Source organism: Halichoerus grypus, chromosome 4 (assembly GCF_964656455.1).
Source record: "Halichoerus grypus chromosome 4, mHalGry1.hap1.1, whole genome shotgun sequence".
Classification (NCBI taxonomy): Eukaryota; Metazoa; Chordata; class Mammalia; order Carnivora; family Phocidae; genus Halichoerus; species Halichoerus grypus.
In genome coordinates this window covers 57,775,214-57,797,432 of record NC_135715.1, presented here as the reverse complement: position 1 = coordinate 57,797,432, position 22,219 = coordinate 57,775,214, and the positions used below count along the sequence as shown (strand labels likewise).

At 36.1% G+C, this 22,219-nt stretch overlaps 1 protein-coding gene and 1 pseudogene across 1 annotated transcript in view; one reads left to right on the top strand and one right to left on the bottom strand.

Moving 5' to 3' along the window:
• Window positions 1–1,302: 1,302 nt before the first annotated feature.
• Window positions 1,303–22,219, bottom strand: part of RB1 (RB transcriptional corepressor 1) — a 152,208-nt gene continuing 131,291 nt past the window's right edge. The window contains 8 exon segments of the mRNA XM_078070371.1: window positions 1,303–3,207; window positions 5,313–5,362; window positions 5,881–6,023; window positions 8,296–8,326; window positions 15,523–15,686; window positions 15,779–15,892; window positions 16,354–16,458; window positions 21,418–21,563. Coding sequence (XP_077926497.1) covers window positions 3,134–3,207; window positions 5,313–5,362; window positions 5,881–6,023; window positions 8,296–8,326; window positions 15,523–15,686; window positions 15,779–15,892; window positions 16,354–16,458; window positions 21,418–21,563 — 827 coding nt within the window. The 3' untranslated portion in view covers window positions 1,303–3,133.
• LOC118540181 (PRELI domain-containing protein 1, mitochondrial pseudogene) lies at window positions 12,518–13,574 on the top strand (annotated as a pseudogene).

Below are 22,219 nucleotides of genomic sequence, written 5' to 3'. Positions count from 1 at the left end.
CTCGCATTTAGAGCTGTGCCTGGAACATGGTAGGTACTCAGTACATGACATATTAAAAGAGGAAGAGAATATTTATTGTTTCCATATACTTGGAAAAATATGCAAAATACATTCTTTTTTTTTGACTACATATGGGCTTCTTCTAGGTGCTAGAGCTCTGAGATCAGCCAAACTGATGCTTCCCATCTGAGGAGGGAGGTTGATGCAGGGATGAGTAGACAGGCAATAGGCATGTTAAGGTAGATCTAACATTAGCAGTAGCAGCTGGTTATGCCCATACCCAGTGTTCAAGAAAGATTAATGCCTAATATTGGCAAAAAGAATGAGCTATTTGGAAGTTTAATGTATGTTCATCTAAAATAATTACCATAGAGTATGTGCTCAAAAATTGTTGAATTAATCAATGAATGTGAAAGTCCTTTCTGCAGAATCATGAATGCAATTTCTGTTTTATGAATGTATCCTTTGAGACATATTTAATAAATAAGCCTTATAATTCTATCTGAAAAAAAAATAGGCATGTTAAGGCAATTTCTTATGGTGATAAACACTGTTACACTTTTGAAGGAGAGTAACATGATGATACAGAGTAAGGGTTTTAGCTGGTGTGGTCAAGGCAGGCCTCTGAGCTGATGAGCCCTGAAAGACTGGAAGGAACCACCTATGCAAACTTATGGGGGAAGAGCACTCCAGACAGAAGGGACAGCAAGTAGAAAAGCCTGAGGTAGGGAGAGGGTTGTGAGGAAAGGTCAGCATGGCTCACGCACAGTGAGCAGGGAGAAAGTAGCGTGAGAGGAGATGCAGAAGCAGAGAGAGGACACTTCCCAGGCCATGGTAAGGAGTTGGAATACCTGAGTAGCAATGTGAATCCATTTATATTTTAAAGGGATCATTTTTGCTCTTAAGCTGAAAGGTAAAGAGGAAAGAGAGGGAACATGGAGACCCGTTAGACGTCTAAAACAGTGGTCTCAACAAAAGCAGATAAATGACTAATCTTAGGGTTTTGGCTTGACCAAGTAAGTGGTTGGTAAAATTGGGAAAGACTAGGGCAGAAACAAGGTACTTTTGTTTGATTTTGGTTTCTATTTTGAGGATTCAGGGGGTGAGGGAAGACAGTGAGACTCAAGAGTTCTCTTGGCTATGAGGGCTCTGACCTCCATGAAGAGGTCAGGCTGGGAAATAAATCTGGGGATCATCAGCATATGAAGCCAATTAAAGGTTAAGAATGGATGAGACACCAGGAGAGAACTCAGATATAGAAGAGAATATTAAGGCACTTGATACAAAGAATACATCAGACCATTAAGACTCTTAGCAACTAATTTATTTTAAAATAAACTATTAACTGTAGAAAATAGTAACATAGCAATTTTAAATGTACAGTTTTAACCAATACAAAAAAGCGATAAAGCAGTATCTGAAGCCTTATGTAAGAAATCTCAATACAGGATCTCTGAAGTCCTAAAATTCTGGCACTAACTCTAACATGAGCTTTCATTAGCAAAAAATCCAGAAATATGGTAGCCCTTGACCTAAAAGCTAACTGATTTTTATGATATTCATGCAAAAATTAATGAGGAAATGGGAGAAAGCTTCCTAGTGCCTTGTTATAACTGCCAAAAATAAGTTTGAAACTTAACTGAGCACAAAATAAAATTTCATTTTCTAACAAGTAAGACCAGATTTCTTTTTAAAAAGAACTCTGAGTTTAGACAAAGTGATTTTCCTAAAAGCTAGCTGATGCTACCTTAAATATCACCTACTTTAAATTATACCATCTCTAAATAAGTTAATCACACAAGATAGTTTAAATACACCTTTAGGTGTCAGGGGAAAGCGCCTCTTTTTCTAACACAGCTGTTTTCATTTGAAGCTTTTGCACAAAACCAGATAGAAACATGAATGCCTAACCCAAAGACCTTTGATTACTTGCAATTTTCGAGTAGAAATGATGTGGCTTTGAATATGCCAGTGTTAGACCATACTGACTTAAAAAAATAAAAGATAAATAGACAACTGCCAGTTCAAAAGATACATGGAAGACATGTACAATTCCAGAGAAAACACCCCTTCCCAAATTTAGGAGGGCAGAATAATTGCTGAGATGCAATTAGACAAACCTCTAAGAAAGAAAAATTAAGGCTCCTATAGTTAACAGTCTGTTTGTGGAATAAAATTGTTTTATATCTTGATTCTTCAGGACCCAGAAACATCAGAAAGTGCACTTGGGATATACTGTCTTAGGGCCCCAGTCTCTAGCAAAGCTCTAGCTGAACACTTGATTTTCCAAGTACTAGATGGTTACTTCCTGAATTCAGTGATCTGAATGGTATAAAAACCAAGAGTACTATTAATAACCCTCATTTTTAAAGCATGAGTTGGATGAAGAAAAGAATCAATAAATTCTTACAAGTCCTGAGGTATGAAATCTGCATCAGTAGTATGACAACATCATTTGTTTATACTTTGTTTTCTGCTTGTGTTTAAAAACTAAAATTTATAAAACAAGCACACAGTACATCAGATTCCATTAGTAAACTAAAATCTAATGTGTAAAAATTAGTGATTTTTTTTTTTCTAGTTTCTAATATCTGTTTTAGCAGAAGAGTTCAGGATCATTTGGGTGAAGGGGGAGTAGTCAGCCAAATTGCATTTGGAAGACAGGACACATATTCTAAGGGCGTTCGTGTTAAATTAAAAAAAATATATAAATATAAATTAATAAAAATAATAGCAAACATCACATACATGCCACAAGAAAAGACAAAGTACTCAAATAGGCCTGGGTTGTTCGGACCGCCACTCCCAGGGCATCCTCCCCATTTGTAGAGCAGAGCAATTATACTTTGGAAATGGAAACATCCACTACAAATTTAAATGGCAGTATTTACACAAGATTTTTAATCTTGTGCAATAACAAGTATATTCTACTGACTACGACATTGCAAGTGGCTTAGGAGTCCCCTGCACGCACACCACACGCAAGCCCGTGCGCACACTGGATATCCACCGAAGAGCTGAAGATAGGTATTCAATGTGGCCGTAAACAGAACCTGGGAGAGTCACACAGTGGGATCTGTGAGAGACCAGGAGGCCAGAGGTGTGCTCGGTGCCCACGGGGGTCAGAGGACCCTCATTTTTCTTCCCTGTTTGAGGTATCCATGCTATCGTTCATTTTCTGCTTCTGCATTCGTGTTCGGGTAGATGCTGGAAAGAGGATGAAGAAATGTCAATAGCACTGATGGTGCTAGGTAAGTTGACAAAGGGCTGCCATAAATGTTACTCTTGTGCCAAATCGATGGAGTTCAGGGCCTGGCAAAGCAGTGGCTTCCAAATTTTTTATCATGAATTCTTTTCCAAGCATGTACCACTAAACTTGTCTGTGTATATGCATGCCATTTATGTTTGTGTCTACATTATAAAACACACAGAGCCCAAACAAACATGAACAGATGAGATAAAAATAGAGATTCTAATATTTTCTCTATGTACCCAAAAGGCGGCCTCATATACTCCCAGGTGTGCCCAACTTTGCAGACCACTGCTGCAGAGATGCTGAGGTTGAGTTTGGCCCTGGGGCAGAGCAGAATGCCGGACTGGCCCAGAATGGTCCGCTGAAGGGAGTGGTACTCTTCCGAACGCAAGCAATCCCCTTGTGCTTGGGGGTGCCTTGCAAAGCCATCAGCTCATGGCTCACTTAATTTCGACGGGAACATCGTATAAGTACAGTATTAATTACAACATAGACAAAACCAGAAAACTTCTTTTAAGTTATTTAAAAATTCTTAACTTGACTTTAGTGGTAGGCAGAAGCTCCTCATTTCAAAGTAGCACAAATTCACACTTGGAAAAGAAAGCAAAGACGAATTCTAAGTCTTCCCCCTCTGCCCAATCTAGCACTGTGTGATGGCCGTTTTTGAATGCCATCCTTTGAAGAAAAGTGAAGAATTCCTTAGCCCTAGGGGTTTAAACTCCTGCTGCTTCCCTCCAGTTTGCAGCCGCATCCAGGCCCTGAACTCCAGCCAGGCATCGGCATTGGGAATTCACCTCATGGCCGGCCAAGTGCGATGCAAGCTGGAAAATGTACCCATCACAGCAACTGAACTCTTCTCTGAGAAAACATACATATTTTTACAGCTTTCTGCTCCTTGTAAAATGCATATTTGTGAGTTTCAAAATGCTTCCAAATGTTTTCAAGGCCTCATTCTGGTCAGAAACTTTCTATTTTCACGTTCTGAGCAGAAATGCCACAACTACTTCAGGGTTGAAACAGAAGTGGATCAGTCAATGTAAAATCCTAACAGAGATTCGTTATAACCCAAACATGTAAACTCTTGGTATAGTTAGTGTTAATTGTTCTCTTCAAAATAATATACATAGGAATGGTTTAAAAAAATCAAAAGCATTCTTTTAAATACTTTATACTTTAAATACTTAGTATTTAGGGGCACATGTTTAGAGAAGTCCCTTTTTAAAAAGTCACATTTCAACTGGTATTGTTCTTACTGATAAGTCTTATGACCTAGGAATAACAGTTTTAAATCTTATTATCTCCAAAGTACTTGTCTTCTCTCCCAGGGCCAGCTATTTTTCCTGTCGATGGGTCTGGCAGCAGATGATCAGGAAACATCAGGAAAAGTCACACTTGCTACCACAGCTCAGTCCCTGGGACAGCCCGGGGGTGGTCAGTATGTGTCTGCCTTCTTCTTAAAGTACTTTCCATCTATTCTACCTGGGTTAATCTTGTATCGTCTTGGAGTAGCTTGGGATAGAATCCCATTTTCTGTGTAACTTGGAAAATGATTTGGCAACGATCTGGAGCTCTTTATCAAAATTCTGATTTCCGGTAATGGAAAACTTTTGTTTGACATTGTTTTAAAACTTGCAAACAAGAGAAGTTCAATAACAGAATAAAAAATTATTCTTCAAATAAGGATGATGATGTTCCTATATGCTAATTTTATAAAACCTTTCCCTATATCCAACACTTTTAAAGAGTTCCTCATCATAGTTTTGCTCTACTGAGGTATTTCTAACCACAGCCATTCATGCTGAAAATGTGGTTTCACTTCTTAGTATTCCTGCACTAGAGATTTTAGAGAGGGTAAAGATGACCTTCATTTTGCATGATACATTTAATCCACAAATGTCTGTGGGTAAAGAGTACATTCTTGATTGGATTACATTTTAAGTGCATAAGTGAGTGTGCTAATTTAGGGAATTATATGTATTTATTCCTTTAAAACATGAAAAGGCTTTTTGCAATACAAACAATGGTTTCATTTATGTAGGGTGAAATGGTAAGTACTTACTCATTTCTGCCAGTTTCTGTTGAAATTTGGATTCCCCTGGGAGATGTTTACTGCAGATTTAAAAAAGGGAAGATATTTCATATGTATATGTATAAATGGAAAACTCAAATTTTCAATAACTATGGTGGTTCCAATGACTTATTTTATACTCTTAGTGAGTAGCTTTTAATTTCAGAGGTTTATAAACCATCTAAAATACAAACCATCACAAATTTATAATCTTTTACATTTTGTCAGTGATTCTTATAAAACACCGTAGTTTTTTTCAAGAGTAAGCATTTAAAAATCTAATGTTAATCATAACAAAATTTTATTAATGACTTTATAAAAAAAAAGATTAAAAAATATCAGATTGTTAATATCTGATATGTTTGATGAATTTCAGTAGATAGTATATGATTTAACGGTGTTAAGCTTGGGATATATTCCTATTTTTTTGGGCAATCTTCACACTTTCCAAATAAAATTGGTATAAAAGGGTTTGGTGGAAGTTAGGAGCAGAGCCGGCACTCTGGCTTCTCCACGGGACCAGCTCAGCTACTGAAAAACATTCAACAGCTGTTCCTACCTTCCATCTGCTTCATCTGATCCTTCAATATCAAAGCGTAGTTTTTTCAATGGTTTAGGAGGGTTGCTGCCTTCAGCACTTCTTTTGAGCACACGGTCGCTGTTACACACCATCTGATTTATTTTCTGGAACTTCTCAGAAGTCTACAAATTACAGAATTATTTATTTTAAATCATTAAATGCCAGCATTTTGTAGTTAGCAACCCTTAACTGTAGTTTGAGGGGTATCAAAAATCAGGCAGAGGTAATATCTGCATTTTAATTTTCTGCTTCATTGCACCAAATGAGATATGGAAAAATCTTAGAATCAGTATAACTACACCTAACTCTGCCCCAATTAAATATCTCCCTATCTCTCCCTATGAGGCTCCTCCCCTTCCTCCAACAACTCTGACTACCACTCTGAAAATCCTGGTTCCTCATTTTTGGAACTCACCCACACACAAAACCAGGGCTACTTCTCAGAAGCATGTAAAGTTGGAATGGCTTTCTAGAACCTTGTGGGTTTTGTTCGTTTGTTTGAGGGCATAACCAGAAAGAATATCACAAGAATCTAATAAGAAGTGAAATGTCTAGTCAATCATAATTTTGGACTCACTTTATGGATATTATGTTGACAAGTCATATAGTTTATATATTTTAAACCATTACTGATACAGTATTTATTGAAATGCTAATTCATAGTTTTTTAAATCAAATATCAAAAGATTTCGAGTCATTATTACTAGAGATGATTTGAGATCTATATATCTTGAGGGAGAATCTTATCACAGCAAAGTAAAGAAAGCTTTGGTAATAAATACCAAAGAGGACACAATACCTTATTTCATCCAAGGACAAGCACATGGAAAAATTCTATTTCTTATTTATCTACTTTAGAACTGGAGTTGAGGGGGTTACCTCAGGGATGTGTATGAGTATGTTCATCTGAACTAAAAAGTGAAACCAGACTATCGGTAGAAATTAGGTCCGATTTGACTGACTGATTTGACAGTGAGATTTAGCTTTACTAATTAAGCTTTCTTTTCCAAAAATTAAATGGGGCAATTTTCTTTTCTTTTAAGATTTTATTTACTTATTTATTTTAGAGACAGACTGTGTGTGCTCATGAGCAGGGGGGAGGGGTAGAGGGAGCCAGAGAGAGAGAATCTCAAGCAGATTCCAAGCTGAGTGTAGAGCCCGATGCAGGACTCAATCTCACAACCTTGAGATCAGGACCTGAGCGGAAATCAAGAGTCAGATGCTCAACTGACTGAGCCACTCAGGTGCCCCTAAATGAGGTAATTTTCCAAAAATTAAATGCAGGGGTGCCTGGGTGGCTCATTCGTTAAGCGTCTGCCTTCGGCTCAGGTCACGATCCTGGGGTCCTGGGATTGAGCCCCACATTGGGCTCCCTGCTCGGCAGGAAGCCTGCTTCTCCCTCTCCTACTCCCCCTGCTTGTGTTCCCTCTCTCGCTGTCTCTGTCAAATAAATAAATAAAATCTTTAAAAAAGTAAAAATAAAAAAAATAAAAATTAAATGCAAAAACAGGTTTTGATGGAAATAAGTTTAGAGCACATATATAATATGAAACTAGATTCCTGTGTATGTATTAAATTTATGATAAGATTTTTAGTTATCAGCTTTAAAATATGTAAGTTCATATAAAATTTTCTCAATTCTTTTAGAGGTTATTTCAAGCAGAAAAGTTTGAGGACCACTACTCTATATGTATCCAGATCCAACCCTACTTACGTGGTTCCACATGTCCTTTGTGAAGCCTGACAGCTGCAGCCTACCTTGAGCTAAATGTCACAGCATTTACTATTTGTAACATACATTTTAACACCCAGTCTTTTAGTATACAAACTATTATCTTTCTCTAGTTATATTTGGGGCAGTGGGGTAGGCAGACTCTAGAATGGGTCTCACTAATCCTCACCTCCTAGTTTTTACATTCGTGCGATCCTCTCTTCCCCGAGTGTGTAGGTTGGACCTAGTGTGACTTGCTTCTGACAAAAGTAGGACAAAAGTGATAGAACATCACTTCCAGTATTAGTTACAAAAAGACTGTGACTTCCATTTTGCTCTATACCTCCCTCTTTCCCTCTCTCCTTCTTCTGAGGGAAGCAAGATGCATGCCATTTGTGAGTAATGAGTGACAAGGAACTGATGGCTTAGAAAAATATATGTAACGTATTATATAATCTCAAAGGATGTTTAGAAAACCACTTTGAAATTCACCAATTAGTATAACTTGAAATTAAATCTGATTTGAAAATAAGTCTGCGATCGATCTATCTTCTAAATTCTATGCAACATGCCTTGCTGAGGTGTTTGCATAATAGTATTTGTCAATTCAAGTTACAGAAATCTGCAATTTCTTTTATGGTTACAGTGTATGCCCTTATATTTCATAGAAAGAAAATACTCACCCCAAATGATTCACCAATGGATACTAAGATTCTGTCAAGATAAAATACAAATTAGTAATGAAGATCATATATAACTGTGCAGAGATGAACATATATCATTCTGAGCTATTAGAAATACCAAATCAAAGGTCTGCTCTACCCTAGAACCACAACAAAATTACAGTCATTAGGGGCTTATTCTAACAGTGCTAATCTAATCAGGCACTGAGCTGGTCTTTTAGATTTTTAAAGAATTACATGTTTGAAAGAACGTGTTCTGCCACCGTCCGCATTTAAAGAAGGTAAAGGAAAATTTTAAGTTTACCCATACTCAATTCTTCGTAAATCAATGGGTAAGTAATCAATTAAAATTTCACATTTCCTCATTAAAAACTCACATAACAATTAGCAAAAAAATTACAGTATTAATAATCAGAATTCTAATTAAGATCTCTGATATATAGTAAAGTCTACTTATCATATATCCTAGAATCGGAAATCTATTATTCTGCTTGTCCTTGTTTGAACCATATAATTTATGTTCTTTTGTTTTTGAGTATAGCTGACACACAATGTTACATTAATTTCAGGTGTACAACAGAGTGATTCAACAAGTTTATACATTATGCTGTGCTCGCCACAGTGTAGCCACCATCTGCCACCATACATCACGACTGCAGGATCACTGACCATTATCACTAGTATCACTACTCATTATGTTGTACCTCTTATTGCCCATGACTTATTCATTCCATAACAGGAAGCCTGTATCTCCCACTAACCTTCACCCATATTGTCCATCCTACCCTGCCCTCTGGCAACCATCAGTTTGTTCTTCGTATTCATAGGTCTGATTCTGATTTTTGTTTATTCTTTTTTAAATCATATGGTATTTGTTTTTCTCTGACTTATTTCACTTAGTGTTATATCCTCTAGGTCCATTCATGTTGTCTCCAATGGCGTGCTCTTATACTTTTTAATGACTGCATAATATCCCCTTTTATATATGTGTATATATATTTAGTGGCTGCATAGTATTCCCTTGTATGTATGTGTATGTATATATATCTAGATATATATATCACATCTTCCTTATCCATTCATACATCAGTGGACACTCAGGTTGCTTCCATATCTTAAATACTGTAAATAATGCTGCAGTAAACATAGGGGTGCATATATCTTTTCAAATTATTGTTTTCACTTTCTTTGGGTAAATACCCAATGGTGGAATTATTGTATCATATGGTATTTGTATTTTTAAGTTTTTGAAGAACCTCCACACTGTTTTTTATAGTTGGCTGCACCAATTTACATTCCCACCAACAGTGTATGAGGGTTCCTTTTTCTCCATATCCTCACAAACACTTATTTCTTGCCTTTTTATTCTAGTCATTCTACAGGTGTGATATCTCACTATGGTTTTGATTTGCATTCCCCTGATGATTAGTGATTTTGAGCATCTTTTCATGTGTCCATTGGCATCCATATGTCGTCTTTGGAAAAATGTCTATTCAGATCTTCTGCTCACATTTTAATTGGATTGTTTATTTGCTATTGAGTTATAGGAGTTCTTTATAAATTTTGAAAATTAACTCCTTATCAGATATGTGGTTTGCAAATATTTTCTCCCATTCATTAGGTTGCCTTTTCATTTTGTTGATAGTTTCCTTTGCTTTTCAGAAGGTTTTTATTTTGATGTAGTTCTACTTGTTTATTTTTGCTTTTGTTTCCCCTGCCTTAGAAGACATACCTAGAAAAAATGTTGCCATGGCTGATGTCAGAGAAATTACTGCCTATGATCTCTTCTAACAGTCTTATGATTTCTGGTCTCACATTTAGGTCTTTAATCCATTTTGAGTTTATTTTCGTGTATGGTATTAAAAGATGGTCCACTTTCATTCTTTTACATGTAGCTGTCCAGTGTTCCCAGCACCATTTAGTAAAGAGACTATCTTTCCCCCCTTCTGCTTAGGCATAGATTAATTGACCATATAATCATTAGTTTATTTCTGGGCTCTCTATTCTGTTCCATTGATCTGTGTTTATTTTTGTGCCACTACCATGCTCTTTTGATTACTAGGTATACTTTGATACTGAGGTATATTGTGAAACCTGGGATAACCTCCAGTTTTGTTCTTCTTTTTCAAGATTGCTTTGGCTATCTGGGGTCTTTTGTGGTTTCATACAAATTTTAATATTATTTGTTCTAGTTTGTGAAAAATGTTGTTGGTATTTTGATAGGGATTGCATTGAATCTGTGGGATTGCTTTGGGAAACATGGACCTTTTAGCAATATTAATTCTTCTAATCCATGAACATGGAATATCTTTGCATTTGTTTGTGTCATCTTCAATTTCTTTCATCAATGTTTTATAGTTTTCAGATACAGGTCTTTTGCCTCTTTGGTTAAGTTTATTCCTAGGTATTTTATTCTTTTTGGTGCAATTGTAAATGGTGTTGTTTTCTTAATTTCTCTTTCTGCTACTTCAGTATTAGTGTATAGAAATGCAATAGATTTCTGTACATTAATTTTGTATCCTGAAACTTTACTGAATTCATTTATTCTAGTAGTTTTTTGGTGGAGTCTTTAGGATTTTCTATGTATAGTATCATGTCATCTGTAAATAGTGACAGTTTAACTTCTTCTTGACCAATATGGATGCCTCTCATTCTTTTTTCTTTTCTGATTGCTATGGGTAGGACTTTCAGTACTATGTTAAATAAAAGTGGTAAGAGTAAAAATCCTTGTCTTATTTCTGATCTTAAGGAAAAAGCTCTCAGTTTTTCACCATGATGTTATCATGTGGGATATATGTTGATAAGCTGTGCGTTTTTCATATGTAGCCTTATTATCTTGAGGTAAGTTTCCTGTAAACCTGCTTTGTTGAGAGTTTTTATCATGAATGATGCCGAGTTTTGTCAAATGCTTTTTCTACATCTATTGAGATGATCATATAATTTTTTATCCTTCGTTTTGTTGATGTGGTGTATTACACTGACTGATTTGTGAATATCGAACCACCCTTGCACCCCTGGAATAAATCCCACCTGCTCATGGTGAATGATATTTTTGATATATTGTTGAATGCAGTCTGCTAATATTTTGTTGAGAATCTTTCCATCTATGTTTATCAGGGATACTGGCCTGTAGGTTTCTTTCTTTCTTTTTTTGGGGGGGGTATTTGTCTGGTTTTGGTATCAGGGTAATGCTGGCCTTATAAATGCATTTGGAAGCTTTCCCTCCTCTTCTATTTTTGGCAATAGTTTGAGGAGAGTAAGTATTAATTCTTTTTTAAATGTCTGGTAGAATTCACCTGTGAATGCATCTGCCTGAACATTTATTTTTTGATTACTGATTCAATTTCATTACTAAAAATCAGTCTGTTCAGGTTTTCTATTTCTTCCTGATTCAGTTTTGGAAAATTCTATATTTCTAGGAATTTATCCATTTCTTCTAGGTTGTCCAATTTGTTGGCATACAATTTTTTGTAGTAGTCTCTTATAATCCTTTGTAATTCTGTGATGTCAATTGTTACTTCTCTTTCCTTTCCAGTTTTATCTGGGTCCTTTCTCTTTTTTTCTTGATGAGTCTAGCTATAGGATAACCAATTTTGTTTATCTTTTCAAAGAGCCAGCTCTTGGTTTCATTAATTTTTTTCTACTATTTTTTTAGTCTCTATGTCATTCATTTCTGTTCTGATCTTTAATTATTTCCTTTCTTCTACTCAACTTGGGCTTTGTTTTTCTTTTTCTGGTTCCTGTTGGTGTAAGGTTATGTTATTTGAACTTTTTCTTGTTTCTTGAGATGGGCTGTATTGCTATATATTTCCCTCTTAGAACTGCTTTCACTGCATCCCAAAGATTTTGGACCATTTTGTTTTCATTTTCATTTCTCTCCATGAATTTTTTGTTTCTTTTTTGATTGCTTTGTTGGCCCACTGGTTGTTTAGTATCATGTTGTTTAATCTCCACATGCTTGTGATTTTTCCAGTTTTTTTCTTGTGATTTATTTCTAGTTTCATACTGCTGTGATTGGAAAAGATGCATGGCATGATTTCAATCTTCTTAAATTTATTGAAGCTTGTTTTGTGTCCTCATATGTGATCCTTTCTGGAGAATGTTCCATGTGCACTTGAGAATAATGTGTATTCTGTTGTTTTTGAATTGAATGTGCTATATATATCTGTTATGTCCATCTGCTGGAAAGTGTCATTCAAAGACACTGTTTCCTTATGGATTTCCTGCCTGAATGATCTATCCATTGATGTAAGTGGGGTGTTAAAGTCCCTTACTATTATTGTATTACCATCAATTTCTCTCTTTATATCCATTAATATGTGCTTTATGAATTCAGGTGCTCTAGTGTTTGGTATGGAGATCCTTACAAGTGTTACATCCTCGTGTTGGATTGCTCCCTTTATCATTATGTAATACCCTTCTTTGTCTCTAGTTACAGTCTTTGTTTTAAAGTCTATTTTGGAGTTGCGCCTGGCCCAACAACTCCTCATGGCGGTGGCGGCTGCTCGGCCCCGGCGTGGTGGTGACTGAGCTGCGAGCCTGGCGGGGCCTGCGCTGAGCCCCGGTCCCACCTCCGAGTCCCCCCTGCCGGCTTCGTAGCCCTGATGCTGCGCGGGTGCTGAGCCCACCCTGGCCGGGACAATGGTGAAGTACTTCCTGGGCCAGAGCATGCTCCAGAGTTCCTGGGACCAAGTGTTCGCTGCCTTCTGGCAGCGGTACCCGAATCCCTATAACAAATATGTCTTGATGGAAGACACAGTGCACCAGGAGGTGACCCTGGACCAGAAACTCCTGTCCCGGCGTGTCCTGACCAAGACCAATAGGATGCCCCACTGGGCCGAGCGACTGTTTCCTGCCCATGTTGCTCACTCGGGGTACATCCTGGAGGATTCTATTGTGGACCCGCAGAACCAGACCATGTCCACCTTCACCTGGTTCATCAACCACGCCGGGCTGACGGTTGTGAAGGAACGATGTGTGTACCGTGTGAACGCTGATAACAGCGGCTGGACCGCAATCCGCCCGGAAGCCTGGGTCTCCTCTAGCTTATTTGGTGTCTCCTGAGCTGCCCAGGAATTTGGTCTTGCCGGGTTTAAAAGCAATATGGCCAAGACTATGAAGGGCCTTGAGTGCATCCTGGCCAAGCTGCAAGGTGAGGCCGCTTCCCAAACCCTCGTTGAGACAGCCAAGGAAGCCAGGAGAAGGTGGAGGAGACGGCACCGGCAGCCACAGAGAAGGCCAGAGACCTTGCCGGCAAGGCGGCCAGCAAACGGCAGTGACAGCCCCTGCGGCAGCACCGTGTGGAGCCAGCCCAGGCCCTGGTGCAGGACACCTGGCCACCCGGCACAAGTCCCTCCGCCCTTCCCCCCTTGTACTTCATTATTAAAAGTCAATTTCCAATAAATAAATAAATAAGTCTATTTTGTCTGATGTAAGTGTTGCTACCCTAGCTTTTTTTTTTTTTTTTGCGCTTCCATTTGCACGGTAAATGTTTTTCCATCCTTTTACTTTCAGTCTGTATGTGTCTTTACGTCTAAGGTGAGTTTCTTGTAGGCAGCATATAGGAGGGTCTTGTATTTTTATCCATTCCACCACCCTGTATCTTTTGACTGGAGCATTTAGGCCATTTACATTTAAAGTTATTATTGATAGGTATGTACTCAATGCCATTTTGTTCCTTGTTTTCTGGTTGGTTTTGTAGTTATTCTCTGTTCCTTTCCTTTTCTCTTGCTCTTTTTCTTTGGGATTGATGAGTTTCTAGAGTTTGTTTGGCTATCTTTCTCTTTATTTTTTGCGTATATATCATAGATTTTGAATTTGTGGTTGCCATGAGTGAACCATATAATTGTTTTTAATAATAAAGCTGAAAAACAGCATTAGCCTCACATAACAAGGATATGATCATATGCACACGGAACTAGTAGATATATTTTACTGTACTCCAATTCCTTGATAAGTGGACATCATTCTATATATATTTGATTAAGCAGAATATCTAAATATGCTGGATAAATAGAATGTTAAGATGCTCTCTTAATGCCTGATCAATGATTTATCAAGATTTTGAGAATATGATTTTTTTTGTTAAAGAACCTCAACTGAGAAGTGATTTCACTAAGTTTGGCAAGTAGCCATCATCGTAAGCATAATATGGATCAATTATCGTTACCTAAGTACACATTTTCATGTGGCAATATGGGACTGTGTAAATTAAATATACATGGTGTATTATCTTAGCAACTGAGAATGTAAGTTGTAGATATCGTATACAGATACTATAAGAACACCAAATAAAAGATGGTCCAGGGGTGCACAAGAGGATTTATATCACTTGCCAATTATTTTCTACTTTATCTCTTCCTGTAGAGTTTCAAATTTTTACCATGAGTGTGCATTATTTATATAATTAAACACCCCACACAAATGTTTTCTAAAAGGCTAATATCTCCCCTTGTCCCTGTTTTTCTTGCCCATTAAGTATAACTCTATGAGCTGACAATTTGAGGAGATGAGACATTAACTGTACTAGCTAATCTGCCTACCACTCTGTACAAATAAGGTCAGTTCCAAACATTCCGTGATAACATATAATAAGTCAATGGAAGCACTTCAAAGCCACAAAGCACTTGTGGTTGGATGTGGAAGATAATATAATGATTTGTAGTTGCACAGAACCTTTCATCTAGGAATTTAAAACAGCTTCATACTCATCATCTCCCTAATCCACAGCACCCTTCCGAAGTAGACATGACACCTGCCCTAGGTAATGTAAGGAAGCTGCAGGCAGAATTAGGATGGACTTCTAAAGACTTAATTTACAGTCATCTACATTTAATCAGTCATCTACATTTTTATAACAAAGCAAGATGAACAGGTTCACAGAGTTTACAGGACATTCAATAAAACTACAGAATAAAAATTCTTAACCAAAAGTAATCTACTTTGCTTAGCAGACTGGCTGCTTACAAAAAATATGAAAGTGATTTTAAACCTACTACAAAAATTGTTCTTTGTTCACAAAAGAACAGACCCCAGCAACCAGGAAAGTTGAGGACTAAATTTGTAAACCCACTTAAGTAAAAAGATCATTTTTCTTTCCTGCCAAATTCCTATCATGTCACTTAATGTAAATAAATATTTTTTAAGTGAAGAAAGCTTTATATTTTTGTGCTTGGATCAAAATAACCCTCTTACTCTTTGCCCCTTCCCTAAGGAGAAAACACAAACCTTGATCTTGGAGTCATTTTTGTTGGCGTTGGCACACCTTCTGAAATTTTATATGGATTCTTCAGGGGTGATATATAGATGTTACCCCCAGGAATCCGTAAAGGTGAACTAGAAAACTTGTAAGGGCTTCGAGGAATGTGAGGTATTGGTGACAAGGTAGGGGGCTAGGGCAAAAACAAAAAGTAGATTATTTTTTTAATATTTTAGTAAGATCCATTTTATAATTAGATTTTCCCAAAGGATACTTCCAACATACCCTGGTAGAAGCATACTGCAAAATATTTGTTTTCAGTCTCTGCATGAAGACCGAGTTATAGAATACTATAATGGAATCATACTCCTCTTCTCTGATCAAAACACGTTTGAATGTCTGAGAAAGAAGAATAAAAACACCTGTTAAATGAAAATCTCTTTACATTTTCTTTTTTAATAGATCATATTATTTTTTAACAGTAAGAATTACATATTACACAGGAAAAAATAATCTGAAAAAGTCTTCTTAGGTTTGGATTATAGCTGCACTACCAGAAGTGAAATGTCACAGATTTTTTTTAAGTATATATACATGTAAAAATTTATTACAAATATCCTGTTTATTGCAAGGATGCAGTATTCCTTATTAACTTTATAATATGAATTTGGATATTAAAGTGCTTTACCTTTCTAATTCAATTTAGTTACAAATAATTAACCAGTAATACAAAGGTAAAAAAATTGATACGTGAATTTACATAAAAAGGTCAGAATATATGATCTAATTAATGACTTATGTTATCCATATTATAGATATGGATATATCAAAAAAAAACCTCACCATGGAAGATTACCTACCTCCTGAACAGCATGAGGAAGATCCTTGTATGCCGTTACAATGATTTTGAATTTAAGGTCTATATTCTTCACTTTGCATATGCCATACATGGAACACATCATAATCTAGTAAATTAATGTGATATAAAAATATCAGAATTTTGTTACATAGTTGTGCTCTAAAAAGTACTGTTATCTTTCTTTTAGTTTCAGAAAGTGGAAATTTAAGTTCCTACAGGATTATCTTTTCCCATCCTGAGCTCAGTTTGAAAGGTGATGTGAAGTGTTTAACCCAAATTGTGTTTATTTATTTATTTTTTTTTTAATTTTTTATTTTTTTTAAAGATTTTATTTATTTATTTGACAGAGACAGACACAGTGAGAGAGGGAGCACAAGCAATGGGAGTGAGAGAGGGAGAAGCAGGCCTCCTGCGGAGCATGGAGCCCGATGTGGGGCTCGATCCCAGGACCCTGGGATCATGACCCGAGCCGAAGGCAGATGCTTAACGACTGAGCCACCCAGGTGCCCCTCCAAATTGTGTTTAAAGAACAAAATGCAAAAGTCAAATCTTGATTATTAGAACTGATCATCTGGTTTGTAAATAACCCTAACTTTAAGGAACACTTAGATTTTTCCCAGAAAAGCTGAAACTGGAATCAGTTAACTGTGTAACTAGCACTTAAAAAAAAGCCAGTTGTGTCAAAGGTTCAAACTATCAGATAAAATAATATTGAATATACTTGGCGATGGTGGTAAGGGGCTTGGAAGGGGGCAGGAGAGAGTCTGTATTGTAGGTAATGTGCTTGATTTGGATGCAGGTTTTACAGATGAGTTCAGTTGATGAATTTGCATTAAGATGTATCCCTATGATAAATGATGTTTTTATATGCATGTTATATTTCAATAAAGAGATTATTTTTAATGTAAAAATAAGATTTGAAATGATTCCCTACAAATTGAAAAAAATCAAACTTTCATTTGTATGAATTTTATAGCCAAATTTAAGTACTCATATCTCTGCAACATTCTTGCTCATATCTACAATTGCCAAGAATATCTACTCATCATCCCTTGCTCAGCACCCTACCAGCCCCAATTCTACTATTCTTCCCATTCAGAACACCATCTAGTATCTTTTTTGCTAACTCACATTTTTTTCCTACTTCAGTTCTTTTCCTAAGGTACCTCTCCGCAAAAATCTTGATTTCAGATACCTAATCTCTTTAGAAATCCTTAGCACTATATTCTTTCTATATTGTAGAAAAGTATAAGGCAATGAGTGCCTACTTTTAAAAATCCAACCTACTAGAATTTATACATCCAAATATACTCTTGTAAAATATACATATTTGGAGGTTATACCCTTATACACTAATTCACTGCTGAAAATAACATTCTTATTGGGAACATTACTACTGACCTTACAGTAATAAAGGGATTATAAGGGAACTTTATGAACAACTGCATACCAACAAAACAGATATCTAAGACGGAACGGAAAATTTTAAGAAAAGACACAAACCACCAAAACTTACTAAAGAAGAAACAGAAAATATGAACTTGAATTAATAATCCAAAACTATCTGCAAACAAAAGTTCAGGCCCAGACGGCTTCACTGGTGAATTCTACCAAACCTTTAAAAAAGAATCAATACCAATTCTTCACAAACTCTTCTGAAATTAGAAGAGGGAACACTTCCCAATTAATTCTGTGAGGATAGTAGTACTCTGATATTAAAACCAGACATCAGAGGAAAATTACCATTATCTCTTATGATTATAGATGTAAACATCTTTAACAGAAACAAGCTGAATCCAGCAGCACATCAAATGTATTATATACTACGACCAAGCAGGATTCATTCCTGAAATGCAAGGTTGGTTTAACATCTGAAAATCAATTAATGTAATATACCACTTATCAACACAATAAAAGGGGAAAAACTACAATGATCATCTCAATAGATACAGAAAAAGCATCTGACAAAATTCAACCGCCACTTTCATGATAAAAACAACTAGGAATAGATGGGAGCTTTCTCTACTTGATAAAGGGCATATACAAAAACTCCAGAGCTAACGATACATTTAATGGTGAAAGACTGAATGCCTTCCCCTAAGACCAGGAACAAGACAAGGATGCCCCTTCTCACCACTTTCATTCAACATTGTTTTGGAGGTTCTACACCAGAGCAATTTGACAAGTAAATGAAATAACAGTCATCTAGATTGAAAAGGAAAAAGTGAAACTATCTCTATTTGAAGATAATATGATCTTATATATTGGAAATCTTAAGGAATCCACTAAAAACTATTAGAACTGATAAACTACTTCAACAAAACTGCAGGATAACAAGATCAATATATGAAAATTAATTGTATTTCTACACCCTTGTAATGAATAATGCAAACAAGAAATTAAATAAACAATTCCATTTACGATAGTGTTAAAAGGAATAAAATACTGAGGCATATAAATTTAATATAACAAGTACAAGACTATAACTCTGAAAATTTTAAAACATAACTGAAAAAAATTAAAGAACATCTAAATAAATGGAAAGACATCATATCACATGTGCATGGGCTAGAATACTTAATATTGTTAAGATAAGAGAGCTCCTCAAATTGATCTATGATTCAGTATAATCCCTATCAAAATCCCAGTTGGCTTCTTTGCAGAAATTGACAAGCTGATCCTAAAATTCATATGGAAATGCAAACTTCAGAATAGTACAACAAATCTTAAAGAAGAAGAGCAAAATTTCTTCCCTATTTCCTTTTTTTTTAAAAGATGTATCTATTTATTTATTTTAGGGAGAAAGGGTGCACACAAGAGTGTGTGTGCAAGTGGGGGAGGGGCAGAGGGAGAGAATCTCAAGCAGACTCCCTGCTGAGCATGGAGCCCCAAGTGGGGCTCCATCTCATGACCCCGAGATCATGACCTGAGCTGAAATCAAGAGTCGGATGCTTAACTGACTGAGCCACCCAGGCGCCCCCACACTTCCATATTCCAAAATTTACTACAAAGTTACAGTAATTAAGACAGTGTTGCACCGGCATAAGAGGAGACATATAGATCGATGGAGTACAATTAAGAAACCAGAAATGAACTTTTACACATATACAGTTTGTTGATTTTTGACAACTGTCAACAAAGAAAAGACTTTTTAAGAAATGGTGCTGGAACAAGTAGTATTCACACACCAAAGAGTGAAATTAGGCCCCCTATCTCACACCATACACAAAAATTAACTCAAAATCAATCAAAATGTAAATGTAAGGGCTAAAAGTATAAAACTCTTGGAGAAAAACAAGGATAAATATTCATATCTCTGATTTGGCAATGGTTTCTTAGGTATACACCAAAAGCAGCAGTAACAAAAGAAAAAATAAACAGAACATGATCAAAATTAAAAACTTTTGTGCCTCAAAGGACACCATCAAGGAAGTGGAAAGACAACTCAGAGAACTGGAGAAAACATTTGCAAATCATATAAAATAAGGGACTTTTATGTAGATTACATAAAGAACACTTATAACTCAATAATAAATACACAACTCAATTTAAAAATATGCAAATGATCTGAGTAGATATTTCTCTGAAGAAGATATATAAATGGCCAATAAGCACATGAAAAGATTCTCAATCGGGCGCCTGGGTGGCTCAGTTGGTTAAGTGACTGCCTTCGGCTCAGGTCATGATCCTGGAGTCCCTGGATCGAGTCCCGCATCGGGCTCCCTGCTCGGCAGGGAGCCTGCTTCTCCCTCTGACCCTCCCCCCTCTCATGTGCTCTCTCTCTCTCTCTCATTCTGTCTCAAATAAATAAATAAAATCTTTAAAAAAAAAAAAAAAAAAGAAAAGAAAAGATTCTCAATCATTATCATTAGCCATCAGGGAAATTCAAATTAAAACCATAAAGAGATACCACTCTATACTAGGATGATTATAATCAAAAAAGCAAATAAGACACTGGTGAGGGTGTGGAGAAACTGGAAACTCATACACTGCTGGTAGAAATGCAGAATGGTGTGGATATATTGGAAAACAATCTGGCCAGTCCTCAAAGGTTAGACATAGAGTTATCATATGACCTGGCAATTCTACTTCTAGGTATATATCCAAGAGAACTGGAAACATATATCCACACAAAACTTGTACATAAATGTTCATAGCAACATTATTCATAATAGCCAAAAAGAAGAAAACAAATGTACACCAAATGATGAACAGATAAATATGATGTGGTATATCCATACAATGTAATATTATTTGGCAATAAAAGGAATGAAGTACTGATACAAGGTATAACACAGATGAACAATGAAAACATTACACACTAAGTTAAAGAAGCCAGGCACAAAAGACAACATATTATATCATTCCATTTATATAAAATGTCCCGAAACAGACAAATCTACAGACATATAAAGATCAGTGTTGCCTGGGTCTGGAGGAAGTAGGGGAACAGGAGGTGAATGTTGAAGGGTATGGCATTTCTTTTTGGCATGATAAAAATGTTTTAAAAGTGATTTTGGTGATGGTTGCACAACTCTATGAATATACTAAAAACCACTGGATTATACACTTTATATGGGTAGCGTGTATGGTATGTGAATTTTATCTCAATAAGCTGTTACCAAAAAAATATTATTATTCTGCATACAGAGAAGAAAAAGGAAGATATGAGAGATCATTCTCTGTAAATTAAGTCATTCATTTGTTAGTTCGTTCATTCATTCATTCAATAGGCACTGTTTTAGATCAACTTGTTCTTAAGTCTCGTGCTTTTTCCATACTAACATGAAATCTAGTTTACCACAAAACATAAAACCCCCAATAAACAGTTTTTCAATGATTTTTGTAAATAAGATCTTTTATGTCATTAAACAAGTTACTGAAATACTCTCAAGCTCTAAAGCTCTAAGAATTACAGCAAAATTATAAAAGGTAGCCAACAAATGCATATATATTAAGTCTGCTAAATTGATCTAGCTTCTCATTTGAATCTAATCTTTTAAGAAATCAGTACACAGTTAACAAATAAGTAGGAGAAGAGAGGTGAAGTGCATTATTTTCTTACCTGATCCAAATGCCTGTCTTTCATGAGTTCATACTCATTTTGCAGTGTGTGCTGAAAAAGGGTCCAGATGATGTGTTCTAGTTCTGGGTGGTCAGACAGAAGGCGTGCACACAGGGTATTTAGTCGAAGATATGCTAGTCGGTACACTGCAGAGATAAGGGGAATTAGTCATGTTTATTTTCATTTTGAATTACAAGTGGATTTTTCAAAATATTAAATTGTTATAACCACAATGCCATTAAGCAGCATTTTATTTTTTTGTTTTTTTCAAGTTTTTATTTAAAAGTCCAGTTAGTTAACATACAGTGTAATATTAGTTTCAGGTGTAGAATTTAGTGATTCATCATTTCCATACAACACCCAGTGCTCATCACAAGTGCCCTCCTTAATCCCCATCACCTATTTCACCCACCTCCCGCTCTGGTAACCATCAGTTTGCTCTCCATAGGTAAGAGTCTGTCTCTTGGTTTTCCCTTTTTTCTTCCCCTATGTTCATCTGTTTTGTTTCTTCAATTTCACATATGAGTGAGATCATATCGTATTTGTCTTTCTCTGACTGACTAATTTCACCTAGCATAATACTCTAGCTCCATTCACATCATTGTAAATGGCAAGATTTCATTCATTTTTATGGCTGGGTAATATTCCATTACATATTTATACCGCATCTTTCTTACCTATTCATCAATCAATGGACACTTGGTCTGTTTCTATAGTTTGGCTATTGTAGATAATGCTGCTATATACACTGGGGTGCATGTATCCCTTCAAATTAGTATTTTTGTATCCTTTGGGTAAATAC